Below are 23,881 nucleotides of genomic sequence, written 5' to 3' on the forward strand. Positions count from 1 at the left end.
GTTCAGGACTGAGAAGCGGGAGGTGGGAAAGGGTTCAAATAAGCGGCCAGTGCACTGCAGTTGTGCCTGCCTATGAATATGCATTTTCTCCAAGCAACACTGCCTTATTGGGATGGGGAGTAGAGCATCAGCTCTGCACCAGTCCTTCAGTTAGCCCACATGGGGAGGCGGCTACTGCTGTCTGACTTACTTTAGAGGGATTTAGTATTGGCGTAAAATTATGAGGGCAGCTTTCAAAGTCATTTGGCTCGGTGAACTGGCCTGATCAGAAATCGCTCTTGTCCAATGTAGCTAGGAGTAGGTGCAGCTTTCATAGCTTGCATACTTTTAGTGGCAGAAAAAAAGAGGCATTCCCGTGGGCATGCACAGGTCGGGGGAAAGAAGTCAGATTAACTATTCCATTACTGGAGTAAATAATTTAGACACAGAGGGGTGAAACCACCTGTCAGTCATGGCTGCTGCAATCCTATGAAATGTCACATGTTTGCCAATTTCATTTCCACCATGACTATTTCTAACTCTCATTTGAATGCATTCTGCCTGCTCTAGGCAATGTTGAGGCTGAAATGCTAGATCTTCCTCATATTCTGAGCCAGCAAATAATCAAACGGCTTATGAATCATCCTGATTTCCAAAATAGACTAACATATTCATATAGCATTCCAAAGATTAGCTCAATTACTTACTGCAGTGTTTAGCTTCAATAAAATAGGGTTACTGCTCTCCAGGTGATTTCTCCATATCTCAGAAAGGAATTGTAACTATAATTCTCACAAATCACTGCAGGCGAAGAATATTAACAAACTCCATATTGTAACAATTAAAATCATTACTATTCACACAGGGTAACAGAAATTCTCGTCATGATCATGACTTTCTGTTCACTGCAAATTCATTGTTGGTGATATAGAAAAATAAGATTTTTACAGTCAATAAAAATATATAATAAATATCAGTCATTATAGATTTAACATGGAATGTGTGCAGAAATTAGAAATAAAGCCATCATATGTAAAAAAAAAAAAAGATTAAATTAGCATTTGGGGAGTATTTTTCATATGAACACATACCAATTAGTTTACAAGGAAAAATGCACTGCTGAATCCAAAGTGCTGAAGTATAGACTGGAAATATAGACAGCCTGCAATGTTATGGCTCTGTACACAAAGCATTTGCACTTGCCACACAAGGGATTATAAAGGCTACCGTGTATTTGCTCTTTCTATTTGGCAGAGAAAGCCATTACTGGCTGTTGCAATGGTAGGATGACACTCTGAATTGTGACAAGATCATGCTATCTCTTGGATGCTCTTTCAGTGTACAATATTGCAGTCACATGAGTGGGAGTGTTGAGGGTATATGGGGGAACAATTATCAAACCACACAGGAGCTTGCAGGTCTGTGAATACAAACCTGCAAATTAATTTTCTCCTGCTAACTTTGGACATAGCTGAACAAATGGTGTCACTCAAATGCTGTGCTCAGTAGTCAGTACTTATCCGGATAACTTTTTATCTGACTAAAAAGTCAGCTGGATAAGTCAAGTGGGACAAAGGCATTGTGGGGTGCAGTCAACTATCCAGCTAAATAGCAGGCTGATGCAATATCATGCATGTAAAAAACACGTGTCCAAATGGATGCACTCTTTTTGAATGCATGCACATCCACCTCTCCTGGTACTCGATGCAGTACACAAATGAGCTGCCGTGCAAAAAGGGATGCACAATGGATAATTTGTGCATCCCTAGCGCTCTGCATCGAGCGCCCAGGAGAAGAGGCTGTGCTTCCACAACAACCTACCCAGAGCTCCCTCCCCATTCCCTGGCAGGGCTGTTCCTGATTGGTCATTTTCTGTCAAGTGTCAGTGAAAGGACCAGTTTCTTTCAGGACAGCCTTCTGAAAGGGGATTGGTCCATTCACTGACATGTGACAGCGAATGGACCAATCGGCAGTAAGTGAAGCAGTGAATAAATTAATAGTAAGTGCCCTATGTGTGCAGGTTACCAAAATGGACACCCAATTTGAGGTAGATTTTAAAAGACTTTCGTGCATAAGTGGCCTTAAGCGTGTCGGGCCTATTTTCAAAGGCCCGGCCACGCGCATAAACCCCCAGGATGCGTGTAAGTCCCAGGGTCACTTAAAGGGGCGGTCCGGGGGCGGGGAAGGGAGGTACAAGGGCGGGGATAGAGGCGACCGGCCCAGCGGCCATTTGCTGCTGTGCCGGGGGATCGCGTGCCAGCAGGGTGCTGGCATGTGCAACCTGTGCCTGCTCAAAGCAGGCGCAACAGGTAAGAGAGGATTTTGGGGGGTTTAGGATAGGGCTAGGGGGCAGGAAGGTTAGGGGAAGGGGTAGGAAGGTTAGTCTAGGGCAGTGGTTCTCAACCCTGTCCTGGGGACCCCCCAAGCCTGTCGGGTTTTCAGGATATCCACAATGAATATGCATGAGAGAAAATTTGCATGCACTGCCTCCACAACATGCAAATTTTCTCTCATGCATATTCATTGTGGATATCCTGAAAACCCGACTGGCTGGGGGGGTCCCCAGGACAGGGTTGAGAACCACTGGTCTAGGGGGTAGGGAAGGTCCCTCCCAGGCCGCTCCTAAATTGGAGCGGCCTGGGAGGGAACTGTGGAAGGCCGCAGGCGTCGGTGCGCGCAGGTTGCACAAATGTGCAACCCTTTGTGCGTGCCGACCCCTGATTTTATAACATGTGCACACCAGCCCGCATGGTTTTTTTTTTTTAGGTCAAGACTTTTTTTGCATGGTACTGTTTTCTGTGGTTCTTCCTACTTAGTATCGTGATGATACTAAGTAGAAGAAACCAAAGAAAAGCAGTTTTTTTTGTTTTTAAATTGCACCTTTGATGCACGGGAAGACTTTATGCCTGCGCCAGGCAGGTGTAAAATTTGATGGGTTAAAAAGTGTGCCTTAGGCGCACGGGGATTTTTTGCATTGCGTAGTAATAATTGATAGCCTCATCTGCAGGGAATTTACATGTGATGATGAGTGTTATTCGCTATACGCGAGTATGGACGAGCTTTTTGCATGTGCTGATGCCCTTATTACTTCGGTGGGTTATGGATGCACATCCAAAACGCACATCTAAGCTCTTGTTAACCTGTGCGCTACGCTCAGCGCATGATATTACATCGGCTTGTAAGGGGGTCATTTATCAAGTCATAATATTTTAACACAGTAGGGGCGAAATGGGAGACCTTCCTATGATATTTTGCTCCTCCATGGGAAAACTTTGCAACAGTTTCACTGCAATATTTTTTTAATCATAGAAAACACCTACAATAAAAAAATATTATAGCAAAATGGAGAAAAATGTGATGGTGACCCGCTTTGCCTTGGGTCGCCATCATTCTAAAGATCCATGCGACCCAAAATCTCCCCTTTCCCAATGAGAAAAAAAACCCCGGTGGTCTTAGAAGACCTCTGCCACCTGTAGAGGTGATGCAGCCTTTAAAAAGTGTAAACAATACACTTAAAAGATGTACAGCAATGCCTCCCTCTCCCACTCCCTAGACCTTCCCTTACCTAAAATTTGACACCTTGGTGGTCCAGTGGTGGCCCGGTTTGCACCCTAGGCATTGGGCTGCTCAACACCATATTCCAAAATGTCACCGACTGGCCTTTGCCCCAGAGACGTTTTCATCATTGGGAAGGGGGGTATTTTGGGCCACGTGGCCCTTTAAGAAGTAACCCAGGGACAATGGGATGTTAACATCCCACTGTCTCTGGGATTAGTTAAATTCAGCTTCTGAAAATTCTTTAAAACAATGTGGCGTACATTAGTTGAGGCAAGCCGCAATATTTTATTTGCATAGTATTACCTATGCATGTGCTGCTTTGCATGCGTTTGTAAATTTTGAGTCCATATTCAATCACTGTGTGCCTCGGCTAGTTAGGCGGATGAAATGTACATGGCAAACTAGTGCTATGTATTCAGCGGTGAAGCCGTACAGAAGAACATACCTGGCTATCTTAAAGTTTTTCTGGTTAACTTTAGGACAAGTCTAAAGGGCAACCAGAGTTAGCCAGATAAATCATCCGGCTAACTCTGAATATCAGCTAACTCATCTCCTCCAATTCATACCCCCGGAATGCCCCTAACTTATCTGGCTAGAATTTAGCCAGATAAGCTCCTAAATTTACTTCTCCTTTATCTGGCTAAATGCTTCTGAATATGGACCTTTTAATGCATTAAAATGCATGCAAAGCAACTAATTGGGGGGAAAAATGTGTGATATGTCCATAATATGGATATATCGTGCAATAAACGATGCTTATTGGATGCATGTTAAATACTGTTTTTCATGCATTATACCCTTATCATAGCTTAGTAAATGCATGCCTTAGCAGGTAAACTCCAATATTCAATGCTATCTGGCTAACTTTAGGACTGCATGAAAGCAGCGTTATCCAGCTAACTTTGAAATAGCCATGGATATTCAGCGGCTGGGTGGCTGAATGTCTGAGCAGAGAAAACCAGATATGTTTATCCAGCTAACTCTGCAATCCAGCCAGTGGCCGAATATTAGGCCCAGAGTTCCCTCTGAAAGATTCAGGGCCGGCGGGAGCTGCGGATCAAAGAGCACTGGCAGACTTTGCGTTTGCTTCATGGTAATGTACCAGCCCCTTACCTTTTTCCTGCAGCGTAAAGTTCCCAGCTCATGCTTTTAACCATTGTGGGGAGGGATGTTTTCAGCACATTCGGCGATTTGTTAGGGCCTATCAATAATGTGCTTGAGGAGGCTCAGGGGCCCCTTGTTGAATTATTTCCTAAAAGCTGGTGAGAGCTAGGGATGTGAATCGTGTCCTCGATCGTCTTAACGATCGATTTCGGCTGGGAGGGGGAGGGAATCGTATTGTTGCCGTTTGGGGGGGTAAAATATCGTGAAAAATCGTTAAAAATCGTTAAAAATCGAAAAATCGAAAAATCGAAAAACCGGCACATTAAAACCCCCTAAAACCCACCCCCAACCCTTTAAATTAAATCCCCCACCCTCCCGAACCCCCCCCCAAATAACTTAAATAACCTGCGGGTCCAGCGGCGGTCCGGAACGGCAGCGGTCCGGAACGGGCTCCTGCTCCTGAATCTTGTCGTCTTCAGCCGGCGCCATTTTCCAAAATGGCGCCGAAAAATGGCGGCGGCCATAGACGAAAAAGATTGGACGGCAGGAGGTCCTTCCGGACCCCCGCTGGACTTTTGGCAAATCTCGTGGGGGTCAGGAGGCCCCCCACAAGCTGGCCAAAAGTTCCTGGAGGTCCAGCGGGGGTCAGGGAGCGATTTCCCGCCGCGAATCGTTTTCGTACGGAAAATGGCGCCGGCAGGAGATCGACTGCAGGAGGTCGTTCAGCGAGGCGCCGGAACCCTCGCTGAACGACCTCCTGCAGTCGATCTCCTGCCGGCGCCATTTTCCGTACGGAAAATGGCGCCGGCCATACGCGTATGGCCGGCGCCATTTTCCGTACGAAAACGATTCGTGGCGGGAAATCGCTCCCTGACCCCCGCTGGACCTCCAGGAACTTTTGGCCAGCTTGTGAGGGGCCTCCTGACCCCCACGAGACTTGCCAAAAGTCCAGCGGGGGTCCGGAAGGACCTCCTGCCGTCCAATCTTTTTCGTCTATGGCCGCCGCCATTTTTCGGCGCCATTTTGGAAAATGGCGCCGGCTGAAGACGACAAGATTGAGGAGCAGGAGCCCGTTCCGGACCGCTGCCGTTCCGGACCGCCGCTGGACCCGCAGGTTATTTAAGTTATTGGGGGGGGGGTTCGGGAGGGTGGGGGATTTAATTTAAAGGGTCGGGGGTGGGTTTTAGGGGGTTTTAGTGTGCCGGCTCACGATTCTAACGATTTATAACGATAAATCGTTAGAATCTGTATTGTATTGTGTTCCATAACGGTTTAAGACGATATTAAAATTATCGGACGATAATTTTAATCGTCCTAAAACGATTCACATCCCTAGTGAGAGCTCCTTATAAGAAATTGGTAACATATCACTAAGCACCATCATGTGACTGTGCCAAACTTGCTCTGCAGAAAAGGATTCTTCTTAAGCATTTTAAAGCTTTTTGCAGGAAATAATTTTTTAAAAACATGTGTAGCAAATAACCTTGAATATGAAGTGCTACTCCCCCCCACTCCTTTCATATCCTTGCTATAAAAGGGGGAGTGAGGGTATATATTCGTTTTCAGGGAGAGGGGAAAATTCACTTCTAGACCTCTGCAAATAATATATTTCCTTGAGGTGAATCTGTTTCTTCTTTTTACACAGTCACAAGCCATAACCATAGGAATCCCCTTGCTTCCCTATTACAAGATCTCCAAATGTCAGGTGATGAAAGCTCCTATACAACTTAGGACATCCTTTGGTACCTGAAATCCAATGGCTGTGCTCTGCTCTGCAGGACGGTCTCCACTATTTTTCCTTACACTTGAATCAGGTCCCACTCCTCCCAAATGGTTTAGCACCTTTATTGATGTAGATTTAGCTTTCTTTGATAGTTTAGGTATTCCTTTGTCCCCAGAGGGCTTGCTACTTAAGGGGACAGTTTACTCAGTGCATTAACATATTTGCATATAATAAAACCTGTTTACCATGCAGTAAAATGCATGAAATGTATAGTGTCTTCAAATACTGTGCAAAATTATCCTATTATCTTTATCACAAACTTTCACACATTATTTTCAGGCCCGATAAAATCAGGCATAACCCAGGCATGAGAATGAGCTGTGTCACATGCAAATGCATGCAAAGCATCTCGTTTTCAAGCTAAAGATTGCTGCAGTTCGTGGAAAATGTTCATGAGCTGCAGTATTCAAGAAAGTTAGCTCCACCTCCAGAGGCGTAGCTGCATTTCCCCTAGAAAAATCATTAACACACCTGGCGATGCTCCCGGAGTTGGGCCTGCAAAGGCCCTATAAAACCCTTCACCACTGTATTGTAAAAATCCCTGACTTCCTTCCTGCATTTCCAGTGTGTGTTAAATACACATTTCTAAAAAGCGCTTTGACACTGCCCCCATTAAAATGACTCACCCCCTTAATTACCTAAGCTCTTGCTCCCTCCCAATGGAAATCGCACTCCAAAACCCCAGAGCTCTCCAAGTTTACTTGAAGTCCCCAGGGGTCTAGTGAGTGCAGGAGTGATCTCTACCCATTCCTGCCCCACCGATGCTGCTTTTCAGAATGACACCAACTGCACTAGAGGTTCCTTTGTCTGTCCACATGGGGCGTGGGGGTAGGGGGATTACGTAGTCAGGCAGGTTGATCTTTTTAATGAGGGCAGGGTCAAAGGAGGGTGTTAGAAAAAATTTTATAACACATGCTGGTTGTGAGAGACAGAGGATGGGTCCCATTAGACCACATACATTTTTACAGCACAGCAGTGGGGGGATTGCATGGACTCTGTCTGTGACCTATTTTAATCATGGGAAGCCGTGATCAAGAACCCATAAAGTTAAATATGTGCCTACATGTAAACCGTTGCGATGGTATTTAACTTAGCAACGGTATAGAAAAGTTTCTAAATAAATAAATAGATAAATAAATAAATAAATAAAGTTCTCAGGCATGATGGCAACATGGAGAACAATTACATAGGATTTATTAAACTGTGGCATTTGGGTACCACAGTTTAGTAAATCCTGTGAAATTTTTCTCTACATTAAAACACTGCTTCTAGCACAACTTAATATGTTCTCTTATTATTCACCACTTTGTTTTTATTTTTGAAAAGTGGTTAAGCCAATAAAGTAAAGCTACATAGAAAATAGAAACATAATGGCAGAAAAAGACTGTATGGCCCATCCAGTCTGCTCATCAGTCCATTTAATTTAGCATTATAGTTGTCATCACTTCATTAGAGATCCCATGCTTTCTTGAATTCAGATACATAAAGAGGAGAAACAAATAAATGTATAGTACTAGCCTACGTGAGCAGACAATATTTGTTTTAAATAAAATTTCTAAATGTTTGACAACTATATTTTCCTAGAGATTAAGAAGACTCATTACAGATTTAATCAAAATCAAATCAAATTTTATTTATATCTCACTTTTACTAAAAAAAAAAAAAAAAAAAAAAAAAGGTCACGTAGGGAACAAAATTGTCAAAATATAATCACATGAAGCTATAAAAGCAGACAATTTTCATAGCTTAGGTAATAAATCAGTCCTAAAAACAGAAATATAATAAGTATAAGAAATCATTAAAAAAGAGAACACATATATAAAACATATCAACATAGCTAAAAATGTCAAATAGTCAAATTTTATAAGCTTGCTCAAACACTTATAAGAACATAAGAATTGCCATACCAGGACAGATCAAGAGTCCATCAAGCCTAGCATCCTGTTTCCAACAGTGGCCAGTCCAGGTTACTGGTACCTGGCAGGATCCCATGCTGCTAATGCCTAGGGATAAGTAGTGGCTTTTCCAAAATCTCTTTGGTTAATAATAGTTTATGAACTTCTCCTCCAAAAATTTGTGCACATTTTTTTAAACCCAGCTATGCTAACTGCCTTTACCACATCCTCCAGCAATGAATTCCAGGGCTTAATTGTGTATTGATTTAAAAATAATTTTCTCCAATTTGTTTTAAATGTGCTACTAACTAACTTCATGTAATGTCCCTTGGTTTTTGAATTATTAAAGAGTAAATAACTGATTCACATTTACCTATTCTAACCCTCTCAAGATTTTATAGACCTCTATCATATTCCCCCTCAGCCATCTCTTCTACAAGTTGAACAGCCCTAACCTTTTTAGCCTTTTCTCATAAGAACTTAAGAAATTGCCATGCTGGGTCAGACCAAGGGTCCATCAAGCCCAGCATCCTGTTTCCAACAGAGGCCAAACCAGGTCACAAGAACCTGGCAAGTACCCAAACACCAAGAAGATCCCATGCTACTGATACAGTTAATAGCAGTGGCTATTAGCTAAGTAAACTTGATTAATAGCAGTTAATGGACTTCTCTGGCAAGAACGTATCTAAACCTTTTTTTAACCCAGCTACACTAACTGCACTAACCACATCCTCTGGCAACAAATTCCAGAGCTTAATTGTACGTCGAGTGAAAAAGAATTTTCTCCAATTAGTCTTAAATGTGCTACTTGCTAATTTCATGGAATGCCCTCTGGTCCTTCTGTTATCTGAAAGTGTAAATAACCGATTCACATCTACTCGTTCAAGACCTCATGATCTTAAAGACCTCTATCATATCCCCCTCAGCCATCTCTTCTCCAAGCTGAACAGCCCCAACTTCTTCAGCCTTTCATCATAGGGGAGCTGTTCCATTCCCTTTATCATTTTGGTTGCCGTTCTCTGTACTTTCTCCATCGCAACTATATCTTTTTTGATATGCGGTGTCCAGAATTGTACACAGTATTCAAGGTGCGGGCTCACCATGGAGTTACAGAGGCATTATGACATTTTCCGTTTTATTAACCATTCCCTTCCTAATAATTCCTAACATTCTGTTTGCTTTTTTGACTGCTGCAGCACACTGAGCCGATGATTTCAAAGTATTATCCACTTTTTCCTGGGTGGTAGCTCCTAATATGGAACCTAACATAGTGTAACTACAGCAAGGTTTATTTTTCCCTATATGCAACACTTTGCACTTGTCCACATTAAATTTCATCTGCCGTTTGGATGCCCAATCTTCCAGTCTTGCAAGGTCCTCCTGTAATGTATCACAATCTTCTTGTGATTTAACTACTCTGAATAATTTTGTATTATCCGCAAAGTTGGTAACCTCACTCGTCGTATTCCTTTCCAGATCCTTTATAGATATATTGAAAATCACTGGTCTAAGTACAGATTCCTGAGGCACTCCACTGTTTACTCTTTTCCGTTGAGAAAATTGATCATTTAATCCTACTCTCTGTTTCCTGTCTTTTAACCAGTTTGTCATCCACAAAAGGACATCGCCTTCTATCCCATGACTTTTTAGTTTTCTTAGAAGCCTCACATAAGGGACTTTGTCAAACACTTTCTGAAAATCCAAATACACTACATCTACTGGTTCATCTTTATCCACATGTTTATTAACCCCTTCAAAAAATGAAGTAGATTTGTTAGGCAAGACTTCCCATGAGTAAATCCTTGTTGACTGCGATCCATTAAACCATGTCTTCCTATATGCTCTATGATTTTGATCTTTAGAATAGTTTCCACTATTTTTCCTGGCACTGAAGTCAGGCTCACTGGTCTATAGTTTCCCGGATTGCCCCTGGAGCCCTTTTTAAATATTGGGGTTACATTGGCAACTCTCCAGTCTTCAGGAACAATAGATGATTTTAATGATAGGTTACAAATTTTAACTAATAGATCTGAAATTTCATTTTTGAGTTCCTTCAGTACCCTAGGATGCATTCCATCTGGTCCAGGTTATTTGCTTCTCTTTAGTTTGTCAATCTGGCCTACTACATCTTACAGGTTCACAGTGATTTGGTTCAGTTTGTCTGACTCATCACCCTTGAAAACCATCTCCGGCAGCTGTTCCATTCTCTTTGTCATTTTGGTTGCCCTTCTCCAGTTTGGTCTTACCTTTTCCAGTTCAGCTAAATCTTTTTTGAGATGCAGTGATCAGAATTGCAAACAGTACTCCAGGTGTGGCCTCACCATGGAGTGACACAGAGATTTTTATCGACCAAATGGAGAGGATCGGTACACACCAAGTGAACTTTATTGAGAAAAATTGCCCAATAAAGTTCACTTGCTGTGTACCGACCCTCTCCATTTGGTCGCTACTTGCTAGGGATGTGGATCGTTTCTTGACGATTTGCAATATCATCTGATATTTTTTAAATCGTCAATAATCGTTAAAGGGGGCGATACAATAGAAATTCCCCCGATTTATCGTGAAAAAATCATTAATCGGGAATTATTTGGGGGGAGGGCGGGAAAACCGGCACACCAAAACAACCCCTAAACCCACCTTGACCCTTTAAAACTAAACCTTTACCTTCCCCTACCATCCCAAACCCCCCAAAAACATTTTACATGTACCTGGTGGTGCAGTGGAATCCCCGGGACCGATCTCCCGCTCTCGGGCCATCGGCTGCCACTAATAAAAATGGCACCGATGGCCCGATAAAAAAAATCCCACCCCGACCCTTTAAAACTGACCCCTTAGCTTCCCCCATCCTCCCGAACCCCCCAAAACATTTTACAAATACCTGGTGATCTAGCGGAAGTCCCGGGAGCGATCTCCCGGTCTCGGGCCGTCGGCTGCACTAATAAAAATGGCGCCGATGGCCCTTTGCCCTGACCATGTGACAGGGTAACTGTGCCATTGGCCAGCCCCTTTCACATGGTAGGAGCACTGGATGGCCGGCGCCATTTTTAAACAGCCTTTTCTGTAATTGTCTTCAATTGAAAGAGATAATTCTGATATAAATGTAGCTCTCTTGGAATGCAGTTTTAGGGAAATGTTACCGTTTATGAATAAGTTGTATATTTAACCCTAGCCAATCTTAGCTCTGCTTAGGACAATAACATCAAAAAAATTTATTGTGCATATTTACTATGTGGTAAGCCTGGCATGGTTTCTCCTAACTCATCTGCTTGGTTTGTTCTCGTAGCTGGGCAGCTGGCCGGTAACTCTTCAGTTGAGATGTATCGTCAAGTGCTCTTGTCTGGCTGTCGTTGTGTGGAACTGGACTGCTGGAAGGGACGAACAGCAGAAGAAGAGCCAGTCATTACACATGGGTTCACCATGACGACTGAAATATCTTTCAAGGTACTATGAATAATTTTAAGAAATAAGAAATTGACGGTAATCTATGATGTGTGAATATTGTTCTCCCAATGCTTTATGCAGTAGATATGCAATCTGAACATTGTCTCTAAACTTTTGTAATCAATTACAGGAAGTGAGAGAAATACATTTTCTAACCCAACCCAGGAGGTAGAATCTCAGTGTTTTGGTATTTGGTGATTTTTGTTTGAGATGAAATTTTTTTTTCCACCCTTCCTGCCTAAGAGAGAGGAGTGGAAAGAAGATGGATTTTCCCCTGCCTGTATTAAAACTGGAATCCAGAACTGGGAGGAGAGAGGAGAAACCTGGGACCCCGCACTGCAGTATAAGAGAACAGGAAAGGCGAGTTATAGAAATGTAAAGATCAAGCAGCAGACTCCAGTTATTAGATAAGGGAACTGAAAGACTGGAGAATCCATTTCCATGAACTCTGGGCAGTTATTTTCCACTCACAGGAAGAAAGGAGAACCCCTAGGAAGAGATTAATGGGCCAAAAACACAGATCAATTTGGAATTTATTTACTGCTGTGATTATGGATGTAACAAGAAGAAAATTAATTAAATAATTAAGGGCAATTAATTACCCTTGAACAAGTTGAATCGTAAACTTTTGACTTTAGTACACTCTACATGTGTGCCCAGCTTGCATATTGGCACTCAGATCAGATACACAGGAAAAAGAAACATTTGCACTATGCCTTGAGCCCTGAAGGTGTATCCTTCTCCTCCCCCCCCAAAAAAAAAATAAAATTGTAAAATCCGCAGCAGGAATTTGCAAGGGACTTTGCAAGGAAAAAGCCCTGGTACTGAGTGTGCTGCCTTGAAAAGTGGGGCTACCTAATGATACAGATTTATAGTCAGGATAACTGAAGTTCAATGCAGGCACCATGGAATGCTACCAAATATCTATAAGCACAATATAGTTCATTCCATATGTGCATTTTTCCATTAAAAGGGTAACTTTAAAGTATTTACACGTGTAAATACAATTGTACACAGGTAAATGGGCTTTTTGAAAATGACTCCAAGGTTAGGCACACAACAATACATGCGGGAGCAATTTTGTACATACTTCTCTGCATACTGCAAAGATGCATTCCTGGGATGGAGCTGGGCTAGGGAAACCATTCACACTCTTTTATTTATTTCGAGAATTTATATGTCACCAATCCAGCGCTCTCGGCAGCTCACAAGACTCAATAAAACATACATAAAAGCAATAAAAAAATGGACTAACAGCATAACATAATGCAAATCAACTCCATAAATTCCCTCTTGAATAACTAAGTCTTCAACAGCTTTTTAAAGGTTCTGATGAATTCAAGCATGCAAAGCTCTACAGGTAGGGAGTTCCAAGGTACTGGGCCGGTGACTCAAACTATGTGCATAAAAGTACAAATACATATTTATACCTACTCCCAAGCAGGGGTTAAAATGTGTGTGTATATGTGATGCAGAGATACATGCATACTCATTAATTTTTAAAGTGGATTTACATGTAAGTCTGCTTTGAAAATTGGGGCTGAAGCCTTGTGTACTTTGTACATGTGGACTTCAGATCTACATGGGCTGTTATAAAATTGGGCTCTAAAATTATATATTTACTAATAAATACAATATGTATAGATTATCATTTCTGGATAAACACTATGTTTACTGTATACAACATATACCTATTGACCCCAATACAGTTATCCTAAACCAATGAAAGAAAAAGAGTCAGATCAATAAATCTTTATGTCCTGCTGGTATCATAAACGGTGTGGCAGCCCATGAATTTAGTCAAAGACACCAAAGGTTCAATCATGTAGCAGACTATTCCCCACAACCTTATTATCTTTTTTTTTTTCTTATTTTTGTTGCAATTAAAATAACAATAGCTGTTATCTTATATGGCTACTAAAACTTTAAAAATAGCAATGCATTGGTATGTTTCCAATAATGTCCAGGAGCAGCTCTCTGATGCAGGATTTCTTTTTTATCTGATGTTATGATTTATAATGTACGTAGGAATTCATTTGTGAGGCTCTCAAAGGCCATCAAGTTGAAAGGCGATCTTGCCACCATTTGGGAGGCGTTAGACAGCTGACATTGTAGTGTTTCGACAATACATGATTGTCTGCCTCAGGATACAGTCAAGTAGTATTGTAATTTCAGATATAAACCAACATGGCAGCCATGGATTGAACCTTTGGTGTCTCTGCCTAAATTCATGGGCTGCCCATACCGTTTATGATACCCAGCAGGTCATATAGATTTATTGATCTGACCCTTTTTCTTTAAACACCATGTTTGCTAAGAAACACACTATCTTTGATTGGTGAAAGATGACCATATGATCTCTTGTAATGTGATGGACTGAGATGGTGTGTTTCCCCGAACCTGAAACATGATTTCTCTTGGCCCATAGTCTGCAAAATTTCATTCTATCAGTAAATGCTATCGTGTTTCAGGAAATATATACTGGTTCCTCTATTTTGCAAAATTCCTGAGCCACAGAAGTGATCAAATATCAGGAGATATTCCTATTTTTGCATTTTTTTCTCAGGCTGCAAAAAGATTTCTCAGGCTGACCCAAGGGGTGTTCAGCTCTGTTTCATGTAGATTTTGCTTCCATGAATACATTTTTGTCTGTCTCCAAAATTTCACCAAATAGAGGATATGGTTATTAACCACTTACAAACCTACTTGAAATGTTTTTCTCTGCCACGGGACTGTTTTATTTATGGTAAATGATCTCATGTTCAGATTGCTTTAGGCATGGGGCTATTACTTCTCTGAGAAGAAATCAGGTAATTCATTTTTTTAATCACTTTCTAAGCTTAGAGACTAAACTAGGAAGTGTCTTTTGATTTATTTTAGGAAGTAATAGAAGCAATTGCTGAGTGCGCATTTAAGACATCGCCATATCCAATTCTTCTCTCTTTTGAAAACCACGTTGATTCGTAAGTAATTAATTTACTCTGCCATTACAGAACTAATACTTAGATGTGTTTCCACATTGAAGAATAAATTATAGTAAAAGTGCAATTCAAGGAAAAATATCCATTATGGATGATTATGGGCACCACTACCTTTTCATTTGAGATGGAGAGCGAAACACAGCTCTGCCATTTTCTTTAAAAGGCTCCATCATTCAGGTGGTTGTCGAATGCTGGTTCTGGACAAAATCCGCCTCAGATTATTACTTTTCTGAGCTGCTGACTGAACTAAAATGTTGGATACCTTCAGAAATAGAATTCTGAAAAAAAAACCAACTCATTAAGCCTATTAGGATACATTTTCAAAGACTTACTTGGGTTCTATGCGGGTAAAAACAGGAGTTACTTGTACAGAATGGCTAAATCCGCTTAAGTGAACGGTCAATTAAGAGATTTAATTCCAGCTCACAACCCCTGGTTGATAACTTTTATCTCTTTTTTAAGTTGTTTACACATTGTGTGATGTTTATTAGGTGGGAGTTGTATTCACCTCTCCTATCCTCTAGAAGAAGTGAAGGGTTATATCTTGTCATCTGGGTGTCCTCAGTCTGAGGGATTCTGGTAAATCTGAAAGTTGGTTGAAGGAGGAGTAAATATAAAGCTGCTACCGTAACCAGCAGGAGAGAAGATGAAAAAGAGCCACAGCATTGCTCATTTTAAAGCTAATCACTGCTGAGGTGCCCACAAGGCACATGAGAGAGGAGAGGAGAGAATTAAAGAGTTCAAGATGAAGCAGTGGATCCTCCCTTCATATTGCATCCAAGGAGAAAGAAGGGACCCTAAGGGAGAGATTAAGGGACCACAGATTCAGAGATTTACTGCCTTCTGGTGTATTATGGATATTATCAGAGAAACGTGTTTCAAGTGCCATATTATTCATGTTACCCAATTACTCTGTAAAGTTTTATGTTGGAAATACCACTACAGTTTTAGCTTCTTTATTGGTATTTATATGCTCAGACTATTCAGTCTTCAGGATTGTAATAGATATAACCCTTCACAGGGGCGGATTGTGGGAAAATAGTGGCCCGGGGGATTTTTCTCCATACTGGCCCATGGGTACCCAATTACACATACAATATAATTTACATATATAATTTACATATATATGCACACACCCCTTAAAACATTAAAAAAAGCTACCTGGCATGTACATGTCTTAAAATCCGTGGTCCCTAATACAGAATAAAAAAAGAGACCATGAAGCATAAATAGAAACCTGCAGACAAAAAATGAAAAGGAAACTGCAACAAGATAGACACTGTATGTAGGAGGGAAGAGGAGTAGCCTAGTGGTTAGAGCAGTGGGCTATGGACCCAGAGACCAGCATTCAAGTCCCACTGTCACTCCTTGTGACCTTGGGCAAGTCACTTTACCCTCCATTGCCTCAGGTACAAAACTTAGATTGTAAGCTCTCAGGGGATAGGGAAATACCTACAGTACCTGAATGTAAACCAATGTGATATCTCAGATCAAATGTCAGTATATAAAAATAATAAATAAATAGTGGGGGGAGAGACCCACAAGCTAGCTCCTCTCTCTCTCTCACAGGCACACACTCAAACATGGACATGTTCTCTGCCATATATGGACCTCTCTCACTCTTACATGCATGCTCTCTCTTATGCATGCCCTCCCTTTCCTAATCACATGCATGCTCTCTCTCTTATGCACTCCCTCCTATTCACGTACATGCTCTCCCTCAAGCACTATCACCCTTTCTCTCATGCACTCCCTCTCTTATACACACACACATGTTGCCTTACCAGGGTTATCTCTCTCTCACCTTCCTTCTGCTACCATCTGGACGGGATTTATTAATTTGGCTACCAGCCCTCCTTCTCTCCCCCACCCCTTCTTCCTTTGGCTGTGATGGCCCCTACCAGGTCTCTCCCTCTCTTCCATGCCAGGCCTAATTCTGTCCTCCCTACTCACGCACACACCTTCTTTCCCTTTCCTTCCCACCCACTCATCCAATATTCTTCCTCTTCTTAGGTTGTCTTTCTGCTGGGGGGAGGAGAGAGCCTTGCTAGCACCCATCTTCTTTATGTTCTCTCCCTCCACTCACCTCTCATATTCCCTCCTACACATTCACTTCCTTCCCACCTTTCCCTCTCATCTCCCTCTCTTCATTTAAACCTCATATTCCATACCTTCTGCCTCCTTTTCCCTTTCTCATTCACTCCACTCATTCTCTCAACCTTCTCACTCCCTTCACCTCGCTTCCTCTCTCATCCAGTCTCTTCCCTTCTTCCTTATCTCAGTTGTCTTTTGCCGGGGGGGACCGGGGCCTAGCCTTCTTACCAGCAGCTCTTCCTTGTAGCAGCCCGAGTCCCAGCACTCTTTATTCTTGTTGGGGCCTGACCTTCCTCCCAGCAGCTCTTCCTTTCAGCGGTCTTAAGTCCCCTGCACTCTTCTTCCTTGTCAGGGCGGTGGGGCCTGGCCTTCCCCCCAGCGGCTCTTCCTTGCAGTGGCCTGAGTCCCGGCACTCTTCTTTTTTGTTGGGGCCTGGCCTTCCCCCCAGCGGCTCTTCCTTGCAGTGGCCCGAGTCCCGGCACTCTTTTTTTCTTGTTGGGGCCTGGCCTTCCTCCCAGCAGCACTTCCTTGCAGTGGCCTCGAGTCCCACACTTTTCTTCGCTGGTGGGGCCTCACTTCCAGGGGGGAGTACTGAAACTACTGCTTCTGGGCCTCTTCCCTACTTTTTTGCAGCCTCGCCACCTATCTTGATGGAGGGCAGGCAGGGCTGAGGAAGATAGTGGTCTCTTGCAGCCTGCACTAACAGCCACTCGGTGCCACCGCGGAGTCGAGACCACGTGACCAGCAAGACCGGACCACCGGGGGAAGCCCGATTCCCCAATAGGCCAATCCATCCCTGGGATGGGAATAAATAAAAAAGCTTGGGGGTAACCTGCACAGAGCGCCAGTTATTAAAAGAAATGTGGGGGTAACCTGCATGGAGCGACAGTTTCTACCTTGGGAAGCTTGCTGGGCAGACTAGATGAACCATTTTGGTCTTTTTCTGCCGCCATTACTATGTTACAATGAATACACTGAGTTGATTTGCCCAAAAGAATCAGTTTGGAAGGTACCCATAAGGGATGAACCCGATCTTACCTAAATCATACTATAAGCTTATATCGTTATATTCTGATATCCAGCTGCCTCTAGCTTGGCAAAAATCCACAGCTGGTACAATTTCTAGACAGCAGAAGCTCTGTTTAGCATTCATAATTATTATTACTCCATTTTAGCATTGTCACAAGAGCAGGACAGTAAACATCTGTTTGTTTTATATAGAGGTCAGAGTTTCTCCTCCCTGCAGGACTACTGCACCACAAACATTTCCAGGAATGTCTCAATAGTTCATGTTTGGACTATGTCAGAGCAGACATAATTCTTATTTTGATATTTTTTAAGGGGCTATTTGAAAATATAAACAACAGTGAGTTATTCTAACATGATTTTTATTGTAATGGGTAAGTTACAGGTCACAGGGCTTTCTTGTGGATTTTTTTTTTTTAATGCAGTACGTTCCTCTTTCTGATGCGAGCAAGTCACACCATTTGTTGCTTTGTCTCCAATTGCTTCAGTGGAACTATGGAAGAAAAAAAATTCTTTTGGCAGACACTTCTAGGCTGAAATCTGCTGTTTTGGCTGCCCAGATTCAAGAAAGGGGCTTTGAGCAAAGAAGCATCTTTAGAGTTAGAAGTAAGCTCTGGGGTCTAATGTTGAAAATACCTGGGCAAAGAGAGGCTGTGGGGAGGGGAGACAAAGGTGGAGACGTGGCTCCAGCTGCACAAAAGCAAACGTAAAGAAGTGAGCAGAGAGCCTCAGGAGAGGCTTCCGTTCTGCTAAATGAACTGCTGCGTGCCTGCTAATGATCACAGTGGCTCTGAAGGCATAGGGCCCACTGCGATCAACACCAGTCACGTGACTGACCTGACCGGCCCACCAGGCCATGCCAGAAGCCCCGATAAGACAATCCGCCCCTGACCCTTCAACAAAACCAGCAAAGGAACAAACAATATCTATGCCAAGATATTATTTATGCTTTTTTAATGTTAAGAACATAAGAACATAAGAAAATGCCATACTGGGTCAGACCAAGGGTCCATCAAGCCTCGGGGGGCCTCGGGGAGAGATCCAGGGGGGCCTCGGGGAGAAGAGAGATCCAGGGGGGACTCGGGGAGAGATTTCACGTTCCCAGGCATCACCTGTTCTAAAAATAAATGGCGCCGATGCCCCTTTGCCCTTACCATGTGACAGGGTATCCGTGCCATTGGCCGGCCCCTGTCACATGGTAGGAGCACTGGATGGCCGGCGCCATCTTTAAAGATGGCACCGGCCATCTTTACTCATCAGCCCCTATTATAGATGGATAGGAGATAGGAGATGGGAGAAAGCAATTTTAATAAAGTTGAATGCTTGGTGCTTACTTACATAAGTGCTTATTTGTTGTCTTCCTTCTGCTTATAAAACGCTTGTTTATAAAGCCAGGTTTTTAGACTTACTTTGAAGAGTTTAAAGCTTCTCTGCAGTCTAATTTTGAGTGGCATTGAGTTCCACAGTACGGGTCCTGCCAGTACTGTGGATGGGACAGTTAATAGCGCTTTATTAGCCGATCAAAGATTTCTGTGAGGTACATGTACACGAAGTGCTGTGTTTAGCCACTCCGCTTTTTCATCATGGATTAATTTATGTATTATACACAGTGCTTTATACTGTATTCTTTGTTCAATAGGTAGCCAGTGTAGTTCTGCTAGTGTTCCATACGTGTTATAGTTAGTGAGGTTTGGGTGGACCCTTGGACACTGTGGCCATACCCACGGGGGTAAGTTCCGTGGGGGGCCACAGGTTGGATTCAGCTCTGGACACACAAACACAGAATTCCACTGAGAAAATTGTCCATTTAATCCTACTCTGTTTCTTGTCTTTTAGCCAGTTTGCAATCCACGAAAGGACATCGCTACCTATCGCATGCCTTTTTACTTTTCCTAGAAGCCTCTCATGAGGAACTTTGTCAAACGCCTTCTGAAAATCCAAGAATACTACATCTACCGGTTCACCTTTATCCACATGTTTATTAACTCCTTCAAAAAAGTGAAGCAGATTTGTGAGGCAAGACTTGCCCTTGGTAAAGCCATGATGACTTTGTTCCATTAAACCATGTCTTTCTATATGTTCTGTGATTTTGATGTTTAGAACACTTTCCACTATTTTTCCTGGCACTGAAGTCAGGCTAACCAGGCTGTAGTTTCCCGGATCGCCCCTGGAGCCCTTTTTAAATATTGGGGTTACATTTGCTATCCTCCAGTCTTCAGGTACAATGGATGATTTTAATGATAGGTTACAAATTTTTACTAATAGGTCTGAAATTTCATTTTTTAGTTCCTTCAGAACTCTGGGGTGTATACCATCCGGTCCAGGTGATTTACTACTCTTCAGTTTGTCAATCAGGCCTACCACATCTTCTAGGTTTACCGTGATTTGATTCAGTCCATCTGAATCATTACCCATGAAAACCTTCTCCATTACGGGTACCTCCCCAACATCCTCTTCAGTAAACACCGAAGCAAAGAAATCATTTAATCTTTCCGCGATGGCCTTATCTTCTCTAAGTGCCCCTTTAACCCCTATATGCATCACCTTGCACTTATCCACATTATGATGGAGTGCAGAGTTTCCATGTGGCAATGAGTAACTCGTAGATGTCGGTTGATGATCTTGAGGTCCAGGATGGGGTGAAAGGAGCCCTCCTTCTTGGGTACAATGAAATAGATGGAATATTGCCCCATCTTTAACTGACAAACAATGGTTATTAATAATCTCCACTCAAGGGGTTGTCCCACTTTACACTACAATGTTCCCATTCAACCCCTCTCAAAATTATCATTAAATATATCAATGCGGGAATCAAGTTTTTTATTTATCTATTTTTTTATTTTATTTACTTCAAAAATACCTATTCTTATTTTTTCAAAACAAAAGTTTTAAAGATGGAAGTGGATGGAAGTGGGTGTGTGAGTAAAAGGAAATTCCATCGCAGTGAAAAAGAATGTTTGAAACAAGAAGGACATGTTACTATTTCCCCTGAAGAAGAAATCTGGACATTTCAAAACAAGGCCTTGTTGGGAGGACAATTAACAGAGTACCAAGACATAATGATAAGTTAAATAAATGACGGAAAACTTTTTAAATAATTAAGAAATTGCATTTTCAATATTGAAATAAATAAAAAACAAACAGGTTGGATATATTTTTGGTTTTGAATAAAAAAATAGGATGGTGTGGTGGAATGTCAATGATTAAACATACAAACCACAGACCAACATTAATTCATTGGATTTAAAGTTGATTGAAAGGGTCGTTTAATGAGACTTCTACTTCCATCTTTAGAAAATTTTTTGAAAAAAATAAGAATAGATATTGGTGAATTAAATAAAATAAAGAAATTGATAAATAAAAAACTTGTATCCCATAGAGATATATTTAATGATAATTTTGAGAGGGGTTTGATGGGAACATTGTACCATATTTAACTGAGGCATAGGTACTGGAATGATAGCCCTCAATTTGAGGAGCCTTATCTGGGTAGATCCCACTGCTAGCTTCTTGTGCTGGGAGTGGCATGGAGACATCATGTATATGTCCCAAGGAGTGCTGTGAAACTCCAGCGCGTATCCTTCTCGTATAATATCCAGTATGCATTTGTCCGACGTAATCATGACCCACTGCTGGTAGAAGAGGGATAATCGAGCCCCTAACTCCTCGGTCTGTGGATGGGTCAGCAAAACAATTGGGGAGTCCAGGCCGAACCTGAACCTGAACCAGCCCCTCTCTTGGGATGTCTGAAATGTCCAGTTGCTATAGGGCCAAAAGTGTTGGGACCTCTTGAACTGACCCTTGATAGGTGAGGGGAGCTGCAACCTCTTTCTCTTGTCTTCTGGTAGCTGTGGAACTGGAGATTCACCCCACTTACTGGTCAGCTTTTCCAGTTTGCTTCCGAAAAGGAGAGATCCCTTAAAGGGCATGTTTGTGAGGTTCACCTTAGAGGTTGTGTCTGCTGAACAATTTCGCAGCCATAGTTGTCTTCTGACCTCTACCACTGAGGCCACTCCTCTGGCTGCAGTACGGACTAAGCCAGAGCCCGCGTCAGCTAAAAAGGCAGCGGCGAGCTCCATAGCCTCTCTGGAATGCACTCCTGAGTCATCTTCCTCCCTCAAGAGAAGCAGGCATGAGCAAGCCACCAGGGCACAACAGGAAGCAATCTGTAGTATTATTGCGGTCGCATCAAAGGCTTGTTTAAGGCAGGACTCCAACCGCCTATCATGCGCATACTTTAAGGCCGCTAATCCCTCCAATGGGATAGTTGTTCACTTTGAAACAGTGCAGACCAGAGCATCCACTTTGGGGAAATGCAGGAAATTCTCTCACTGCTGGATCCAGTGGGTATAGTGCTTCTAATGTTCAACCACCTTTAAAACTGGCTTCTGGGGTATCCCATTCCAGGTCAATCAACTCCTGGATGGCTTCCAGCATCAGAAAAAGCAAGAGGCTTTTTGTAGAGCTACCAGGATGGGATTCTTCTTTGGTTCCATCATAGGGTCTGCGCCCAGAAATCCCAGAGTCTTTAGGGTCTGGGAAACCAGGGCCAGCAATTCATCTTTATGGAAAAACCATACTGTTTTTCCATAAAATCCCTCCAAACCTGGAGGGATTTCCTCATCCTCCAAGGAATCTGGACCCCCTTCTTTGACCATGGTGTCTGGGTCCCTGCCAGGGATACCCTTGGTGAGATGAGACATGTCTCAAGGCCTGCCAAAAGGGCTGGTAGAGGGAGACCTTCCCAGCTTGGAGGCCTTGTAAAAATTCCACCCGAGAAAAGACCGCCAGGTCCATGCCTAGCCCAGGAGGTACTGGGATAGATACTGCTGAATGTCCTTCTCCCATGGTAGACCTAGTCCCAGGATTACTGAGATCTGGATGCTACTGGTTAGGTTCGTGGTTGACCCATCCTCTAAACGGGAGGAGCTGGGCTTAGCAAAGTCCTGGGAGGCCAATTCTCCCCGGGCCTCCTCACAGTGCTGACATAGGTAAGAATCCAGGTCAGATTGTGTAGCCCTAATATGGCAGGCAGCACAAAAGCAATGGCACTTAGGTTTCTTTGCTGCCGAAGCCATTATGAATGGTAACTGCATGCTCAGCCAGCTAACGCTTGAAATGGTGAGCGCGCCAATTTTGAGTGCCTTCACGGTTCGCAGTGAGACACCTCGTGCACTTAAGGAGGAATGCTCATACTGATGCGCGTATCACTAGTGCGCATGTATGCTCTCACATATGCGTGCATGTACGCGGACATCACGTGCGCAGAACCGGAATGCACCGCGTATACAGACTCTCTATGGAAGGCAATGAAGACACACAAAACCATGCGCAAGATGGTGCCGCTGTGGTCTACCACACGGTGTGCCCACCGAGCTTGAAGCTGGGCCTAACCCATCAGGGGGGCCGCTCGGAAGGCCACTTTCCCTTACTCTAATGGGATCGGGGATGTCGTCGGTACGGTGCACCGAGCAAGGAGACTGGAAGAAGATTTACCAAAAACCCTCCAACGTCTCTGAATCAGAAGAAATCTTCTCATTTTACTTACTTACGCTCAACACTAACTGACTGAGTACAGAGACGGTTTCCAGCTGTAGGGGAAGAAGGCTTTGGCCATCACTGCCAAGCTCGGCTTCCTGCACCCACTGCCTTTCAGCTGCTTCAGCAGCAAAGTCCATGCCAGGAACCGGCTACCGGACCAAGGCACACCTCTGAGGGATCTCGGAAATCGCCTCAGGATTTCTCGACTGGGGGAGGGAACTTTAGATATCGCCTAAAGTTCCCTCAGTCGTTCTCAAATTTAATGGTAAAATGTCTTCTTCTAAAGAGTACAGTGATCCCAATAGGGAAAGCACGTTCACATCTGCTAGAAAACAGAGAGATACTGAGAAGCTATGGTCACTGAAGGAGTGTATCTAGGGTGACATCAGCTTTGAAACCTGACTCCTGCTCCATCTGCTAGCAGGGGAGCATATAACCCATTGGTCCTGAGTCCATCTGGCTACATGCTAGGAAAGTCT

General features: G+C 43.0%; 1 protein-coding gene across 2 annotated transcripts in view; it reads left to right on the top strand.

Annotated features, from left to right (window-relative positions):
• The window catches only part of PLCB1 (phospholipase C beta 1), a 1,417,494-nt gene that overhangs the window by 935,409 nt on the left and 458,204 nt on the right, over positions 1–23,881 (top strand). For both annotated transcript variants that reach the window (XM_029593506.1, XM_029593507.1), the window contains exons 11-12: positions 11,603–11,760; positions 14,641–14,723. In XM_029593506.1, coding sequence (XP_029449366.1) covers positions 11,603–11,760; positions 14,641–14,723 — 241 coding nt within the window. The remainder of the gene's footprint in view (positions 1–11,602; positions 11,761–14,640; positions 14,724–23,881) is intronic.

This window comes from Rhinatrema bivittatum, chromosome 3 (genome assembly GCF_901001135.1).
Source record: "Rhinatrema bivittatum chromosome 3, aRhiBiv1.1, whole genome shotgun sequence".
Taxonomy (NCBI): Eukaryota; Metazoa; Chordata; class Amphibia; order Gymnophiona; family Rhinatrematidae; genus Rhinatrema; species Rhinatrema bivittatum.